Genomic DNA, 18,902 nt, shown 5'->3' on the forward strand with positions numbered 1-18,902 from the left:
ATTTTTCGCAGTAAACGGAAAATATGCAGTGTGGGTTAAAAAGTAGATGTGGATACCAAATTCTTTTTTTAAATTGACCAGCATTTAAAAAAAAGAAATGTCAGTAAAAGTGTTAAAATGTTAAAATTCCATTCTGTCAGTAAGGAAAGTGAACATGGTTTATCTAAATGAAATCTAGAAAATTGAAATTTTAATTTTGTTAATTTTAATTTAAATTATTTTATCAGGTGTTGAAAATGCCCTTTATCAACTTATTGACAATATGGTAATCGCTTTAAAAACCCTTCCAAGACATTACTCAGGATATTCTTATATTTATATTTAGGATATTTATCATATAAATTTTGTAGCTTTTCCTTATGCAATATCTGGAGATTTTTCAGGGCATTCTAGCAATTCATTGTCGATTTTGTCTCCAGGTCCAATAAAAATTAAATTTTCAATTATCTGGATTCCATTTAAATTTTCACTTTTTTACTGATTGCTGATGGAATTGTAACATTTTAAGAATTGTAATGGCATCTTTTTTAAATGGCGTTCCATTTAAAAAAACAACTTGGTATCGATATCTGCAAAATGCACAAAAAATACAATGGATGTGTGCGAGCATTCTTCTTGAAATCCAATATCTGATTTTTATTTTTATTTTTTCATATTTTAACCGTTCACTGTATAGAGATCCTGTCTATGTTGATACAACCACCAGCATGGCCGTTGACAGTTCGTCGTTTCAACAGATTTTTAGTTTACATGTTGCATTTTTACGGCAGATTTTTTTTTTCAAAATTCAATTTTCTGGGTGAGTGAAGTGTGTGGAGCTGTTTAGAAATCCAGGTTACGAAATCAGCCGTCCGAGGCGCATCAATGTTTACTATACTAGAGTAACTATATTATCTAATACGTTATATGAGTTGTGGTGATAAAAAGGATCGCAACTATATAAATCAACAAAACTATATAGTGCTGTCACAGATAAAAGATTTTTGCTACCTATGCTGGGCGCATTTGTATAGAGAAAATCTAGGCAATAAACGTACTATAAATGAGCAATATAAAAAGACGTAGTACAAGAATAATAGCGACATAAAGTAAGAATATGAACTGCCAAAAGTTGCAGTTTAATTAATTCTACAACACTAGCACGCAAGTCAGATTTGTGCCCTAGGATTGAAGACACAACAATATGGTGGGAGTCGTAACACTGTATGTTCCATTTCTCTACTTACTAACTACTAACTTTAAAACTCCTACAAGCTAATTCTCTTCAAAGAAAAAATAATTCGCTGTCCCGTGGTTTTGAATTTTCAACTCCGAAATTCTGAAACTTTAGTAGTTGACTGTGATAGATCGCAATCTACATTACTCTAACACTAATTTGAGGAGTGTTAGATAAAAGGCAATGAGCCTTAAATATTTTTACAGTTAAGCCACAAGTAATTTAGGACCCAACCATTTTCTAATCCGGCATGTAAAATTGTTACTCATCCCTTTATTGGACTATTCTATACCTTCTAGAGGAATCGGACCATCATTTTAATTGAATTCCATGAGTGTTATGCTTTTTGAATGAAATATTGTTTAGCATCAGCAGCAAGAAGGTTTATTTAACAAAAGGACGCCTTAATACTGTTCATTTTCCATTACATTTATCTGTGAAAGCATAAGCATAAGTATTAAACAATAGCAATTACTGAACACACCTTTTTTTACAAAGAAAACTATTTACAAATAAAAATATTGTCTAATATATTAATTATTACTATTCAATTGCTTTAAAAATGCGTAGCTAAGCTTAAATGTTTTTGCAGACATATCGACATCTTCGGTTGCGATGAGGCGATATAAATCAACGTGCGTGATTAAAACATTAAATATTTTATTGCTAATGCGTCGAGTGGTTCACTTGAAAGCAGAAAAAAAAAACAAATTATGGAAAACATATTCGGACACGTGGCACTCGATATTATTATTGAGAGAAAAAAACGAAATTATTTTTTCTTTTATCACTTCCGAACCGTCTGAACTATTTTCACCAGAGCTGTATCGAAGATTATATTTTATCAACAATTACCACTATCGTAGTTATAGTAAGAAACCCTACCGTAGGGAGTTTATGTTTTATAAAAAAGATTTGGCGAAATTCATCCAGTGGTGTACCCGAATCGTGTTCGAGTAATAATCAGTTTCTTCCTATAATTACGCCACTGGTAACGTTTTCATGACATAACCGAAAACTCTTAGCTCCACCGGTATCAAGAGCTGCTTTATCTACGCAGATAAGTCGCATGTTAAATGCTGGATCAAATTGAAATATCGGTTAGTTGAATCGATCATGAGATATTTGCCGCGTCACTGTATACTGTACCTTTTCTGGGGATTTGTGTCGGTAGTTTCATTTACGGAAAACGATGGTGGCACACTACAGGGAGTAGCTGTGGTAATTATATTACATTTACCGTCATCGTTATAGTTTTAATTAGTTTATATTTTACAAGTCTGTGAGTAGATATTTTTTCGGTTGATATGATTTTGACATTGTTCAAAAGTAGGATAAAAGTGTAATTTTTTCACCATTACCTACATCAAGGTACTAATTTTGTTAAACATTATTTGGAAAAAAAAAGATAATTAAATATCATGACTAGTTGAATGTCACTGAGGATGCTAGAAAATTAAATTAACTCCACGAATGAGGATTCCGAAAACACTTTTTATGATTAGAAAAACCAGTGACACTGACTGTCAGAATTGACAAATGTCAAAATTCAAATCGTGGGAAATATCTCCAAAAACATCCGATTGCTCCCAAATCCGTGCGGTAAAATCCCAGAAATGTCCGAAGTGGCTCGGACACTGACGTGGTAAAGTGATGCTTCCCGCACGCTAGATCGGTGTGTAATTAGGTATTTTACAGAGGGTAGTAGAAGGAAAGATTTTTCTTGCCAAGTCGTCGAGAAATGTTTTCGTTTACACCTAAAAGATATCGCTTTCCTTTAAAATTACAGTTGTTCAGACACGGAGACCGATCGCCGATGGACACATGGCCCAATGATCCATACTATGGGAACTCGACTCTATGGCCTGACGGCTACGGTCAGTTGAACAACGTAAGCCACCATCGCCCACACTAAGTATTAGATCGTAAACAGTACACACTTAAAGCGATCTGACGATCCAAAACCCTTACGTCCAACAACTAAACGCCAGAAATCGTTGCGTTCCGTCATTTAATATAATAATAATAATAATAATAATAATAATATTCGTGACTAGAACTAAACATAATAATGATTATGGATTACATACATAGATAAATATTTTCTTTTTTTTTCTATCTGAGTTGCTTTTCTTCTCTTTAAATATATTGTGTTCATTTAAAGCAACTAACACCTTAAGGAAACATTTAGTAAGAACTAAAGACAAATTGTACCCTCTGCCACTTTTAGCTGTGCGAAATTACATGCGCAGAATGTCTTTCTATACTCAATTTGTATTTTCGCATGACCAAAATATTAGGGTGTTACATGCTTGTGATAAGAGGACAACGGCTGGAATACTAGAAATAGTAGTACCTTTCCGAATTTACAAACCCTGATGATTTTATTCAGCTCAATGATTAGACTGGCGTACGTGGTATCCAATTTATAAAGTTCACATTGATGCGATAGAGAAAGTACACAGTAGATTTTTAAAGTTTTTGCATCTTAGAATGGAGAGTAGTTGTCTGGAACGGGGAATTGAGAATAAACCATTGCTTAGAAAATTCAATAGAACAGGGAAGATTTACATCTACTATTATAACATTGTATAAAATCCTTCATTCATTTATGCATTACAGTGCCTCGATTCACAAATTCCAAAATTACCTTTAATGTAGAAATGTATATAAAAAATCGCTAATTTATATATTCAGTACAAATTACAATCAGATTAAGTTAATATCTGAAACGCTAATGTTTAGATGACTAGTTATGCGCCGTTTGCGAGAAGCAATATGAAGAAAAAGGTCGGGAATTGTGGGGAAAAAAAATTGCATCACGATAATGCACATGTTCCTTGTGTCTAACTTTCTGGCCAAAAACAAAACCACAATCATGCCTCAGCCTCCATATTCGTCGGATATGACCCTCTGTGACTTTTTCCTGTTCTCAAAGCTCAATAAACCAACGAAAAGGATGAAGTTTTTAACGATTGAGGAAATAAAGAAAATATCATTGATGTTATCTGTTTTGTAAGACATCTAATACTTCAGTTTTATAATAGTGAATCCACAACGTGTCCGTCACTTTGAAGATAATTTAGATATTGGTGTTGGTTGGTGTTGAATACTTCAGGTCTTTTAATGAAGTTTTATAGCATCCGTAAAAACCTTATTATAACACTTTTATTCTTGGGGTTTTGTAGTTTACTTCGCAAGACCCTTATAAATCTTAAAACACCTAATAAATATTTTATAGTGACCCTTTCTCCCTTCGTTATCTAGATATTTACAAAAAAACTAAGCACACTTCTTTCACGTATAAATAAACAACAACTGAAAAGAGAGGTTATGATTGCATAATTGACATTTGACAATTGCCCAGTAATAGTTAGCCGGAAGAACTCAAGGCCATACCAAAAAGTGTTTACTAGAAGTGTTTCAGGGATTGGAAAAAACGTTGGCACCAGTGTACTATATCTGGGGGATTACTTTGAAGACGACAACATTAATGTTGATAAATAAAAAAATTCTTTTTGATCAAACTTAAAAGTCACCTTAGTTTTTGAACACGCCTCATATCTCCGACCGTCATCAACAGAATAATGATAAAATTCTTGCAATTCGTGCACCGTCCTAGTCGGTAGTTCCTCTTACCTGTAACTAGTATTATACATAGTGTGCTTACCTCAACTGTCGGATTACTGAAGGCCTTTTTTTTCCTGGATAAAAACTGTTTCCTTGAATTGCAACGTATCGCTCTTCAAAACGCAGATTTGGCGATACATTCCGCTGCGCACTCAATAAGACATAACCGTCTGCACAGAAAGACACCAAAAACTGTATACGTAAAGTCCCATGTCAAGGGGAAACTGGCATTAAGCAACACAGAAATAATGTATAGCGAGTTGAAAAAAAATCCTCTCAAGCAACAATAGTTCATGGAGAGCAGCACTAGTACAAGAGGAAACTGAAGGAAGCAGTTTTTATAAACAGAAACTTAAAGGCCTTTAGCAATGCATCAGATGTCAATCAATATCAATCAATATCAACAACCAGCAATCTATTGAACAGTTACAATCCAGCGATCAACAGTGCACACAGGACTATATTTAAGCTGGTAGTTTTGAGAATTTTATCATTATTCTCTTGACAATGGTTGGAGATACATAATTTAAAATAAAAGCAATGGTCCAAACACATAGTCCAAACAATTGTTTCTTCAATATAGTAATTAAATCTGTTATTATTTATCCTGTAATTGATGTTAACACTGTTGTTCAACAAATCTATTTAATGAAATTTATTGGAAAATATGGAAATCCAGGACGCACTAAATAGCTCTGATGTTGGATGCGTTAACGATCGATCAGCTTTGATTTATTTATTATATTCATTTATTTTTTTATGTCAAGAATCCTCAATCCTCCACTATCGATACCATTAATCCTAATTAACTTTCCGTTTCTTGTTTTCTCCTTTTTACAGCAGGCGAGTTTGTTGAGACCCAAACGGGGTTGACATTTTTATTTAGTTCGGTGAATACAGGTCTGCTGGTACCCTAACATGGCCCTAACCTAATGCATAACAGATACTGCAAGACTTTGAGTATTTTCCCCTTTTCTTATTTAAAAAGAATTAAACTAATGGACCATCGCTCATTATTTCCCCATTTCGTTTTTTCTCAATAGAAAGGCAAGCGACGTCACTTCGAGTTGGGAAAGTGGTTTCGGAACAGGTACGACGGCTTTCTACCGTCGAGGTACAACAGCAGCGACATCTACGTGAGATCCACCGACGTGGACAGGACGTTGATGTCGGCCGAGTGTAATCTGGCCGGTCTATACTCGCCGCAAGACGATCAGGTGTGGGATGTCGACATTGGTTGGCAACCCGTACCCGTTCACACCGTAACTTACGATTCTGACAACGTTCTGGCATTCGGCGCGCCTTGTCCTAAACACGACCTCTTGGAGGAACAACTGAAAGCCAGCGATGAAATCCAAGAAATATTAAACGAACACAAAGACACGTTGGACGCGATAGGAGCCGCGTCAGGCTATGGAGACATGGACCTGCGGAAAGTATCGAAGATATTCTCCACTGTCACAATCTACAGGGGTTTTAACCTGACGTTGCCTGGTTGGACCGAAGATTACTGGCCACAGATCCAAGAGCTGGCGGCCATCAAGTTCAAACTGCACACCTACACTCCAGAAATGGCGCGTCTGAGAACTGGATTATTTTTCCGCTACCTGGTGGACTATTTTCGACGCGTGGAAGGGGGCGAAGGCACTAAATTTCTGATGCTAAGCGCCCACGACGATACCATAGCCGATGTCACCAACGCTATGGGTACGTATATGGACGCGGTGCCCGAATTCGCATCGTCGGTCCTATGGGAGGTTAGGGCTGGAGATGATCGGGTCTACGTTAGTGTATATTTCAAGAATAGCACCGCATTTGTGCAGCTTAAGGTGTACGATTGCGATCTCAATTGTGGTTTGGACGATTTCGAAGACGTCATGGCATCGATATTGGTCGACGACGATCAACAATGGACGGACGAGTGTCAGAATAACTAATAGAAGAGTTTTTTCCTCTAAAATTATTTTTCATTCATTGACTTGTGGAGATGTTTCATAGAACTCGAGGCCGCAGATCTTCGATTCAATTATGCGTTTCACAATTTCTCTTGGACAAGATCGTTATAATTATTCGCCCATTTCCGATTTCCGTCCACACATATACCGCGATTTGATACAAAAACAATTAAACTTGGATTTTAATTTGAGCTTGAAGTGCGACACAAATATATTCAAACAAGCAATGCTCACGACCGAATCACCGCACATCTTCGGTTTAATTCGATTATACGTTTCAGAATTTATATTCCGAAGATTTTTTACACTACGGAAACAGACGCACACATAAAATATGACTTTTCCTCATAAAGCAATATAGTAGGCCAGCTAAGGTACATTTCACACACTAACCTGCACTTTGTGCCATTATCTTTTTGAACAGCAATTTACACACACTTTACTCGTTTTGTCATTTACCGAGATCTAGGTATATTTTGCGAAAAACCTGCCGCCATCTATCACTTGTTGACAAAAAAAAAATTGAAAGTATACCAAAAAACCCTGATCACTTGGTTTCCACCACAGACCTCGGAGACCATCCGATCTGATTGCCGGATGGAGAAAACGACAAAACTGCACTTGCACAACATTTTGGCTGAACACAGATCCTTATCACGGAAAACAAGGGATCTGTAGGCAGCGGACCAGAATCGACCTGCCACGTGCGTTGCTACCCACAGAATCCACTGCAAATCTCGGAACCGTAGAATATATTTTCCTTCTTTACACCCATTGACTAAAACTGCTAGCATCATTCGGCATATAAAACATCTCAGAGAGCCATATCCGTTCTTTCTTCTTTTTAAACACTACCTAACGGTCCTATATTAGTGGAAGCTCTATTGCTTGTACCAAATAAACGTTGAATCAAGCTTGACCAAGCTTGCCTTTTTCTAGTGATTTATTTTCTACAAAGGTTGAAGAAATTTAGAATCAAAAAACGCGTCTATACAATGTTGAAAATTAATAAACTTTACATAATTTTTAGGCCACATTTTTGTAAAACGTAAAACGTCAAAAGTACACTCTTGAAAAATAGCAAACTTTACCGAAAAAAACAAATATGCCGTTTTAGTTTTTGGAGCTTCGTATAATTAGATTTTAAATTGCACCTTTAGTTTCTGAACTACGAGGAAAAATCAAAAAATTAGCGATTTGAAAAAAATTGCTGTATCTTTCTTAATATAACAAATATATCGATTTTGTAAAAATGTTTTCAACAGAAATAAAATAGCGCATTTCAAAAAAGAAGTCCTAATGTTTTTTAGTTGTTTTGTGTATAATGGTTCGATGCAAATTTTATTTTTACGCAAAAATATTATTTTAAAATTAGAAATTTTTTACTCCACATTTGAAAATTCTTTAAAATGGTTAAAGATGACGCCACATAGACGGTGATTTTTCAATAGGCGTCACTGTTTTCTTTTATTTTCTTCAATTTTATAGCATTAAGTAACTAAAAACAAGAGATAAAAACAAAAATCTAAAAAAAAGTTAAATAGTCTCGTATGGTAACGTCGGATTGAACGGGGGGGGGGGGGGGGCTAGGATATTCATTAATGGGGCAAATTTCGTCGACAACTATATTTAATATAAAATATTTTAAACACAACGTCGCGTGCGAAAAAAATCTCGTTTAAACAATATAATAAACCTTATACCCGGATTAATAAAGTGCTGCCATCTTTCAGGCGGCATCGAACTAACTTAAGAGTTAAATGACTTAGACGGGCGCTAACTGCAGACAATTTAACAAAAATTGAGGAATCTGGACGGTTAGAAGTTTAACAATGTCGACTTGATACACTCTTTAGCCCACTGAAGACAGTGCGGAAATAACCCACAATTAGGTCTTTTAGTCGGCTTATATAAGACTTAAACTCAAAGGCAAAGACAAGCATAGGAGAGACACTATTAGATCTTTCAAATAACACCAATTCCGACAGAGCTGGATATTGACGCAGGCCCTTTGGTACACCAGCAGAAATAAAGTGCTAAAAAAGTTGTTCAAGGTCAAAACTAAAAATTTGGGATCTTTTGGATTTTTGTCGAAAGCGGAAGTTTTATCAAAAAAAAAAATATATATATATTTTAGTTTAGTTTAGTCATTACCAAAGTGATATGTTTAGTTATTACTAAAAGAGTGAGTTATCATTTACCTATTCGTACTTGACTTATTAGTACCTAGTCTCAAAATATAGTTGCTAATTATAATCTAGCGAATAAGGGATTTGTCAACCAATTACTTATATACCTGAATTTGTTTTATTTTTATAAATATAAATAAAAAATTATATCCATTTTAGTATGTCCATTCTTTAATACTTATAAAAATAATTATCCATTGTGTACTCCAGTGATCTGTTGTTTACTTAGGGGTCAGCCATTGTACCTAACCTTAGTACACAATGGATCATTTGCAAACTTAAAAAAAAAATGGTCGTCATGATGCAACCAACCTATTATGTCAAAAAGTAATCGTGGGTAATTAAAGTAGCGGAGCCATAGTTTGTTGAAAATAAAATAAAAAGTTATAACTTTCATAACTTTTTTGCTACAGCGTGTCAAACAAAAGCTGATCCATTGTTGCCACCTTGACCCTACATCTAATAGGTTTAGTTTACATTGGAAAAGAAAAGATAGGAAACTCATAATCAGGGGTCAAAGGGACAGCTGGAAGTCATTGCGGAAAAGGAAGGAAGTCTCCTTAGAAATCAAATTGACTTTATTCCGCGAGTGAAGAATAAGACAACAGCAAGGAAAGTTGATATCGTACAGCTCCAAGAAAAAAAAAAGGTGTCAGTTCCAAGGTTCAAAAAGAAATAGAAACAATTGCTAGACGTGCACAGGACGACGACATCGAAGTAATGTGGAAAAAGATATCGGATTCACAACAAACAACAACAACCTATGGTATAAATGGCTCTGACTTAGATATGTAAATGAACAGACTGTTCTAGGTGTCATTATATCTAAGAACCTAAAATGGGCGGAGGGCCAGGTTACAAAACATGCCAACACCTTAATCTGTACCATAGGATGTGCTTTCGTCTTTCTTGTAAACGAGTGGAACAGTTAATCAGATGACTGCATCTACCCTGAATAGAGTTAAGATTACACTTGATTCTTTTATAAATAGACAGTGAACGCTGTGTCAATAGGTGACTTCTGTATATGGTGCCTAACAGTATAATAATAACATTAATTATATTACTAATAATAATAATAATAATAAAACAATAAAAAACATGAATGCAATGCATTACCTCGGCCCTTATAATTACCAATTACTGCAACTTATAATAAAAGGTAAAGTACAGGGAAAAAGATCAGTGGAAAGACTCCAAAACTCAGTCAAGCTCACCCTGTGCAGGAGATGAATTAAGAAGATAAAGAAGAAACCAACCTCTGCTAGAAGTCTCACTATTCGATTTGTTAATATATATGTTGCAGTCAAAGCATTCATTTAGTAAATGTATACATTTACTAGCCAATGCATACATTTGCTAAACTCCGTAGTTAAAGTATTCATTTTAACCAAAATGAAAATATTTGCTAGTGGATGTATGCATTCACGGACTGCTTCTAGTCAAAGTGGGAAGTGGGTTAAATTTACCGGGAAACCTAAAACCTAACCTCTTTATTCGTGCTGCACCGTTTGCTGTTTGTTGCTTTTCCGTTTCAGATTCTTGGTAAGTGAATTGTTTAAATTGTATGTGTCCAGAGTAATTAATAATTTTTAATTATTTTTTTAGTCATAAATATAAAATGGATAAAGAAGCGATGAAAGTTAAATTCTACGAATATATTAACAATACTCCACAAAAAGCTAACGGCTTTCGTATGACTCCGGAAAGATATACAAAACTAATAAATGATGTTAAATGCGCTAAATCTGCTCAAAAAAAAGAAAATCGTCAGTTCTGGTTACTAAAACATTATGATATAGTGTATGTATGTAATGTGGATAAACTAATTGCACCAATAGCAAATGAAAAAGTGCTGTATTATGTTACTATTGAAGAAGTGTTTGAAGTTTTATATGAAACTCATTTATCAATTGGACATGGTGGACGAGACAAAAAAAAAAGGAACTTAACCTTCGCTTTAAAAATATAACAGCACAAGATATTCAAACATTTTTAAATAATTGTGAAGTGTGTCTTAAAAAAAAGGACGAATGAAAAGAAAGGCTTGGTGGTTAAACCAATGGTGTTTTCTCATTTTAATTCAAGATGTCAAGTAGATTTAACTGAATCACAACCAGATGATAAATTTAAATTTATATTGGTATACCAGGACCACTTAACAAAGTTTGTCATTCTTAGAGCTCTTAAGAATAAGACAGCTAATGAAATGGCCGAGAATTTGTTAACCATGTCATTGCTGTTTTGAAAGGTTTATGGCCTGAATTAAAAATTGTTCATGGGAAGCCACGCCACAGGCAGTCTCAAGGCAGTGCGGAGCGTGCGAATCAAGATATTGAGAATATTTTAACCGCATGGATGCAACAAAATCAAACCAGTAATTGGAGTAGAGGACTGGATTATGTGCAGTTTATGAAAAACCGAGCCCTTCACGCTGGTATAAAGCGAAGTCCTTACGAGGCAATGTTTGGACAACGCGCCAAGGTCGGTCTTACCTCTTCTTCCTTACCACACGAGGTATTAAATAATATAAACAGTGAAGAATATTTGGAGAAAATTCTTGAAAATGTCAACGGTAATGAAGAAAATGTCCAGGAGATTCCACGACTTAAAACCATTGTGGAAGATGCTCTAGAATCAGAAATAATCTTCAGTGAAGATGTCGGGGAATTGCTAGTGGTTCAAGATGACACGGAACAGCGTTGTTCACCGCTTGACACTACCGTGACTCAACGAAAATGTGATGGATGTGACATTTTACTTAATTCGGAATGTAATAAAATATGCGATATTTGCACGGTGCAATCACAGATCAATAATGCCCGAGCAGAATCAAAAGAAAACTTACATAAGCAAGCTAAGCGAATGAAATTAATTTTCGATGCTTCGCATCCTCCGGCCGCACAGGGATTTTCTAATGTAAAACAAAATGCACAACGAATAGATGTGCATGCCTTAAAGCAAAAAAATTGTGCAATTCCAAATGCCATGGAAGTTTGAATTGTTCAAACAAATAAAGTGTTTTTCTTATTTATAAATGTGTTTGTGTTTCAAATTATTTTCTTTCTATGTTAGGTGCTTTTGTATTTTATGTTATAACTAGCTCTAGTGCAATAATCATAGAGTCAATAATAAATTTTTTTATTTGCAAAACTAAATTTTATTTTGAAATTCATCAATTAACGCTTTGACGGCAGTTGGTTAGTAACTGCATGCATTAATTAGTTAATGTATGCAGTTGCTAGTTAAGGTGTTCATTCCAATAAAATGGGAAGTGAATGTATGCATTGGCTAGTAAATGCATACATTTGACCGGAATGTACACTTTGACTGCAATATATATATTTGAAATTTTTAGTTTGCCTTTTGCATTTTGTATTTTTAAAATACAGGCGACTTTAATTACCATTGCGGATTTATTACTTTTCTCTAAAATGCAAAGATAATTGTTCTTGTTAAAATTTCTAGAAACTTAACGCCAGAAAATGTAAATACTTAATATAAGTCAAAATGCCTATTTGATACTTTATTTCTATGGATGTACCAAAGCTCTCCAGTCAAATTAATTTCTGTTGGAATAATTGTGCATTGCTTACTAAGCTGGGTGGGACACTTGTTATAGTAGAGCATCGATAAGCCACGCTTAGTGCAGAGCCATGATTGCGATATTGTACTTGTCTTAAGAACGATTCTTGAATAGCTCGCCTGAGAAACTTAGATTTTTATATTGAGAACAGAAAAATACCGAAGTTATTGCTGTTAACCATATCGCGGGCCCCTCCTGTGCTGTCCTGTCCTCCTCTACAAATCATCTCGCAAAATCGTTAAAAAATTCGTAACAAAAAAAAAATAACCGTCATCCCGGAAGCGCGGTGGCATTAACGTGCGTGAACACCCACCTCTGAAAGACGCCGCCCCTGCACCTCTCCACCTTCACCCCCTTGCCCATTTCGACACCGTCGCTGCTCAGGCACTTCCTCGTCGCCGGGTTGTAGACGGTACCGTTCTTGTACAGTATCCAGTACTGCTCGCGCTTGTGTCCGTGACACTCGGTCAGCTGGACGTCGCGTTTATTGAACACTTCTGCGCAGAAGTTCTCTTTGCGCAGCTCGCCGCGCCGACTCAACGAAAAGTACTGTGATACAGCCAGGAACTGGTGGCACTGGTACAGTCCAAGAGGTCCGACTTTGTCGTCGGGCAGCTGCAGATCGTCGAGACACATGTCGAACTCGGTCCTAGCCTGTCCGTAAGCCGACACGTTCTCGTCCGGTACGAATTTTTCCGGATAGACGTTGTCCAAGTACCTTGGAAATGGGCACCGTTAATTACGTCACGGTTGGGTTCGACACGACGTACCACTTGAACGTTTGGCACCTCAATTTTTGCCTCAACTGTTTCCGATGGGTTAAGTCGCCGACGATGGGGTTGTTCTCCAGTGCGGGTTGGTGCATGAAAAACAGCCGCTTGTAGTCATCCATCCAAACGTGGGCCAGACGGGCGGTGTTTATGCCGTGGGTGTCTTTGTCGTCGGGGAACGAGTACGGGTGGAAGTCTCTGAAGATGTGGCCTACTCGTGAACACGGCACCTGCGTTTTAACGATTTCGCCATTTTCTTTTTGTTTAAAACGACGGTGTTACAATACGATTAAGAAAATTTAACCCCCCTTTTCCCGCAATATAACAAAAAAGACCATGCAAAAACTAAAAATATTGAATTCAATTCAAGCCCTAATACAACAGATATGGCAGATTTTAGAAATATCCGTGGAAATAAATTGTTTATATATATTTAGAAAAAACAGGGTGTAAAGGGCTCAAAATAAGCCAAATTTCCTAAACAAACATATAGTAAAAGTGAATTTCACGAGAATTACAGCCATTCAAAAAATTGTTTCCAAAACGTTTCCAGTTTATATACTAATAACCTTTTTATTAAAAATTAACTATAAATTTTGAAGATTCTATAGCACAATAAATAACAAGATTGTTTCCGAAAAATTGTCGCTGAACGGGGCAAGATCGTAGCGCGTAGCGTGACGCAGCTTTGTATTTCAAAAAGAAGGGCTTCGCGGTTTTTTATGCTAATGGAGCGCATTGTGTTTCTATAGTGTTCCTGCGGACTACTATGGAACTTTCGCAAAATCGATGTAATTGTATTGTGCATATACCCGGTACAAAGAATCATTCACGTAACGCCGAATGAAAAAAATACGATGAACTTTCATAAATATAAAAAATTGTACAAGTAATAACAATTTCCAAAGATATTTTGCCAAGTTACTCGCGCACCCTGTATGATAGACGAAACTTGAAGCTCTCTCTCGACACAAAATTATCCAGTGTTTTATAGTTTTTTATTTATGGCTAATAATTCACCCACAAGAACGGCAATGTTTAGGGCCTTTTAGTGTTTTTTTTTGCCCATAATCGACACACCCCGTACATAATTAAAAAATAGGAACTAGAGGTTATAGCCCTAGATCTCCCTCGATTCCTTCTCGAAAAATTTTCCCGATAGAGAAAATGGTTTTCGAGAAAACATTTGTTTTCTGAAACTATGCAGTACACCGTAATAGTAAATGTAAATCCTGTATTGACTAAGCCCGAGAAATATCTCGAACAGCGTGTGTAATAGACTAAAACCATAAATGCAGAAATTGTAGCTCTTCATACGGTCTATCCCACTGTTTGCACTGATTATCCACATTTTTAATAACGATTAATAATATACCCCAGAAAATAACAATTTTCAAGGTCTTTAAACTTTTTGTCCATAACTAAAACACCCTGTATACAAACGAAAAAAACGCATAAAACAAAAGTTATAGCCCCGGATCTCCCGCATTTCAAGGTTCCAAAATATAAACATAAACAAAAAAACATATTTTTCTGGATGTCAAAATAAGGGGAAAAAATCAATTTAAAAAAATATATATTTCTTATATAGCGCGGAATATCGGCAACACCCTGTACAATAGCTGAAAACCTTAAATACAAAAGTTTTAGCTGTCTATACGGCTATATGGTAATGCAAAAGAAAATGACACCTGAATCATAGCCACATCATAGGGGGATCCATTTTTTTGTTTTTTTTTTTACGGCGCACGTTGTACATTTTTGAAAAATTGTCAAGAATAAAAGTTTATGGAGCCAAATCTTTTGCGACTTTCTGTTGAACAACGTGCGAGTCCAGTGTATCTCAGGAGATGCTCCCGCCAAAATGTAGAAAACACTATTCTACTGAGACTAAGGAAGTTATAAACAATGTTTATTTGACTCTCATTGAACCTGGTGCCAGCAAGCAAGCATCTTTAGAAGAAACGGCCACATTGAAGAAAATTCCAAAATCAACTGTATGGAAAATTGTGAATAATCCCATTTCAGCGAGGAAAAAAAGAAGCAATGCTGACATTTTCTCGAGTGTAAATGAAATTGATCAAGATATTACTAGTTCCAAACATTCCTCCTAATAGCGTAATCGTAATGGACAATGCAAGTTATCACAGTAGGCAGTTGACTAAAACCCCTTCCTCCTGTGACACAAAAGCAACAATCCAAAACTACATGTATAATAACGACATTTATTTTCACGAAGATTTTACCAAAAAGCAATTAATTGAGGTTCTACAAAGCTTAAACCTACAAAGGGAATACGTCGGTGATAATTATGCAAAAAATGTAGGGCATACAGTTTTAAGGCTTCCACCTTACCACTGTGTATTTAATCCCATTGAACTTGTTTGGCGCCAACTGAAATCTGCCATTCGTCGTAAAAATGTTTTTCCCCGTGTTAACTCCATTGTCATCAAACTTATAAAAACCGAAGTTTTTAACATCCCTCCACAAAGTTGGGCATATTTTGTTAAACATATAGAAAAAGCAGAACAATCGTATATCCATATTGCAAATAATATAGAACACATAATAATTAGAACAGGCAATTTCAGTAGGTAATAAAAATAATTTATAATTTTATTTTAGATTTAAACATAAACACATACATAAATAAATAAATATTGTTTGGTATCTTTCCTAACAAAACCCCAAATAATTAAATCCTAAGCAAAGTAGGGACCTGTTCAGCCATATTTCATTCTTACAGCTTGCCCGGGTCTTTCCTTAATTCGTATCAGTTAGTCATTTTCTTATATCTATGAACAGACTTTAAATCTCAATTTTCGTAGCCCAAACTGTTATCAAGTTATTCCGGACAAACCAAAAGACGAGAACGGAGAACGTTATATATATATACATATATATATATATATATATATATATATATATATATATATATATATATATATATATATATATATATATGTATATATATATATATATATATATATATATATATATATATCTGTTCCAACGACGATCCCCTAGGACCTACCCTTACCGAGATATAAAATTTTTATACTTTCCAAAAATTCGATTTTCGAAAGTAAAAAAAGCAGTTGGCAGAAACAATTAACTTAATCTGCATTAGACCTTAGATTTGTATAGCAAAACATTTTTCACTATGCTATCAGTAGTGAAGTTGCAAATTTTGGTGACCATTTTGTTTATGCATTTTAATCCACTGTTACTGTGTTAAAATCATTTTAAACATAACTTATAGCTTCACACCAACTTCAAATCAAATATCTTTATTTTAGATTGTTTCACAAAATGTTGGGCCCAAGTTTTGCAATCATTTGCCCGACCCTAGAATATTTCATAACCCCAAGTTTTTATTTTTATTTCTTCATATTTATCTAGAACTTTTGACAGCAAAATACAATGAGATTTTTGGCTTAGTAATATTTAAGTTCAACAGGTTCGTCAAAAATAATTATATTTACTCACTGTTTCCAACCGTCCCCCGCACTGCCATATCCGAAACGACATTTCCAAGTTTTCGCCGCCCCATCCGTCCATCTGCTCGTCATAGGACCCAATGTCCCAGAAAAAGTTTCGGTTTATGGCAAACAACCCGCCGGCCATTGTGGGAGACTTGATGGGGGTTACCTTGTTTTTGTCATTCTCGTCCTGGATGTCGATCCACGTGAAATGTCCGGACCACGAAAATCCTCCAACTTGGAAGCTGGAGTCCCCATTTGTGGAGTAACCCATGTTGTTTGCCTCAATGACATCTATAATTGGCACTAAGACTGCTGTGTGGTCTTCCTCAATTCGGGATAAGAGCGGCTCGATCCAGTCTTTTGTTGCCTCACAATGAGCATCTAAAAACAGAAAACTTGTAGTGGCGTGGTTGATTTTAAAGTTAGCTTACCTAAAAATATAAGTACATCGCCAGTGGCTTCTCTGGCACCCTGTAATCTAGCCCGAATCAAACCTAAACGATGCTTAAGCCTTATTACATTTATATTGTAGTTTTGCAGTCTTGTAGCTATGTAGTGGTCCAACAGCCCTTTAAGGTTTTCTAGGAAAATAACATGGACGGTGAAAAAATTAAATCTTTCAACTCTGAATTAGAGAAAAATCTCACCATCAGTACTACAGTCATCTACCAATATAATCTCTTGCAGAAGATGACTAGGAGTTTGTAAAATCACACTCCATACTGTTCGCAATATCACGCTCATGAGCTCATTATAAAATATCACAATAACCGAAGCTTTGATTGTTGGAGAGTATTTCAAATCTTTGCACCTGAAATAATCTCAAGCTAAAATCTGTTCACACGTGGGTACTAGTCTACTTGCTTCCTATTCCTAGGGTCCCTCAGTTTCCTATCTAAAGGCATTCGATCACTTAGCACTGTATTGAGGGCGTATTTTTTAAGCGCTTTCTCGCCCTCGATGGCGTCCTCGCCATCAAGAAAGGCAGGCTCCCCTTCATCTCCTAGTCCCTTTATGATTTTGGATTCCCATGCAAGTAACTTTTGCTCAAAGGGGTAATTCTCTTTGGAAACCAACCGACTAGGGACAGGCGAATTAGGCAGTTTCGACCTTAAGTACAAAAGCAAGCAAACTGTAGCCAACACCGTTAAAAGAAGGAGCACTTTGCAGTAGATTCTCTTGAGCCTGAAGCATCTGATGAGCATCTTACGGTATCGGTAAAATGCATGCTAAAGCGTAGAACGAATCGCGCCACTGCCGAGTATCCTGCGTGTTATTTAACGCGAGACATACGTTTACCGTTGCAAGTGTGCACTTCACAATCTAATTATGCTCTAGTTTTTTTAGGTTATAAAAGAGCCAAATTTTTCTTCTATTATTATTTATTTATAGGAATGAAGAAAGATTTCTGTTTGCTGTTGCTTCCTGAAAATACTTTGGTATTTGTGTCAGCCGACAGATGGCGCCTGCCTGTTGAGAATGCGGACGATAAATGCAATGCAAAAAAGTTTAACAAGATAGGGGCACAGTCGAAAACTGTAAAGCGCTGTTCGATACAGAAAGCAGAAAAATATGTCAAGTGATCTGCAAGTTGCATACGCAATGATATATTCGAAACTGGCGTCACTTTATTACCCCGGACTCGGTGTTAGTTTTACCAGGGTTTTTACTAGCGCCCACCCGGCAAAAGGAACAAACAAAACCGAAGGTTATCTTCGGAAAATAAAGGCTTGCCGCCGCACCTTTTATTAGCCCCGCCATAATAAACTTAATTTTGTTTAACTCGGGTCGTTACGGGCCTGAACACATTAACATGACTCACGTCAGTTTATTAGCGTTCGTTAATACAGTATCAATTAAATTAACTAAGCGTTAAATTGTTTGTTTATCGGCACATATTGGCCTCTAGGTATATGGAAGTAACAGATCGATTTCTATCTTTAATAAAACGCGGCAATTAACTCGCCCTATAGAGCACCAACGATCACCCCGCGTCGGTGAGGGCTTGTCGGCTGGTTTTTGCGAAGAATTACTTGTTGCCTGACTGGAATCACTATATAAAACAGAAACG

The 18,902-nt window shown here is 36.0% G+C and overlaps 2 protein-coding genes across 3 annotated transcripts; one reads left to right on the plus strand and one right to left on the minus strand.

Annotated features, from left to right (window-relative positions):
- The first annotated feature begins 149 nt into the window (after positions 1-149).
- On the plus strand, positions 150-6,793 carry LOC132706438 (prostatic acid phosphatase-like). Its single transcript, XM_060677783.1, has 3 exons — positions 150-2,437; positions 3,006-3,107; positions 5,890-6,793. Exons 1-3 carry the CDS (start codon positions 2,333-2,335, stop codon positions 6,781-6,783), a joined length of 1,101 nt encoding a protein of 366 aa, XP_060533766.1. The 5' UTR covers positions 150-2,332; the 3' UTR covers positions 6,784-6,793.
- Positions 6,794-7,623: 830 nt separating this feature from the next.
- On the minus strand, positions 7,624-18,158 carry LOC132706766 (polypeptide N-acetylgalactosaminyltransferase 1). Of its 2 annotated transcripts, XM_060678287.1 has the most exons (7): positions 17,696-18,158; positions 17,479-17,642; positions 17,263-17,412; positions 16,836-17,212; positions 13,347-13,576; positions 12,890-13,294; positions 7,624-7,751 (listed from the first exon to the last, which is right to left on the minus strand). In XM_060678287.1, the coding sequence occupies exons 1-7, from the start codon at positions 18,034-18,036 to the stop codon at positions 7,745-7,747; spliced, it is 1,674 nt and encodes a 557-aa protein (XP_060534270.1). In that variant the 5' UTR covers positions 18,037-18,158; the 3' UTR covers positions 7,624-7,744. The 2 variants fall into 2 exon arrangements, with proteins under 2 accessions (XP_060534270.1, XP_060534269.1); XM_060678286.1 differs by lacking the exon at positions 7,624-7,751 and having other exon boundaries at positions 12,006-13,294.
- Between the last annotated feature and the right edge of the window lie 744 nt (positions 18,159-18,902).

Source organism: Cylas formicarius, unplaced genomic scaffold (genome assembly GCF_029955315.1).
Source record: "Cylas formicarius isolate icCylForm1 unplaced genomic scaffold, icCylForm1.1 PGA_scaffold_8__14_contigs__length_24414737, whole genome shotgun sequence".
NCBI lineage: Eukaryota > Metazoa > Arthropoda > Insecta > Coleoptera > Brentidae > Cylas > Cylas formicarius.

Coding starts and splice junctions, on each gene's coding strand:
- LOC132706438 (XM_060677783.1), top strand. CDS start 2,333: ATGAGATATTTGCCGCGTCACTGTATACTGTACCTTTTCTGGGGATTT. Junction 2,438..3,005: donor CACTACAGGGAGTAGCTGTG/GTAATTATATTA, acceptor TTAAAATTACAG/TTGTTCAGACACGGAGACCG. Junction 3,108..5,889: donor GCTACGGTCAGTTGAACAAC/GTAAGCCACCAT, acceptor TTTTCTCAATAG/AAAGGCAAGCGACGTCACTT.
- LOC132706766 (XM_060678286.1), bottom strand. CDS start 18,036: ATGCTCATCAGATGCTTCAGGCTCAAGAGAATCTACTGCAAAGTGCTC. Junction 13,577..16,835: donor GCGGGGGACGGTTGGAAACA/GTGAGTAAATAT, acceptor GTTAAAACGCAG/GTGCCGTGTTCACGAGTAGG. Junction 13,295..13,346: donor AGGTGCCAAACGTTCAAGTG/GTACGTCGTGTC, acceptor CCCATTTCCAAG/GTACTTGGACAACGTCTATC.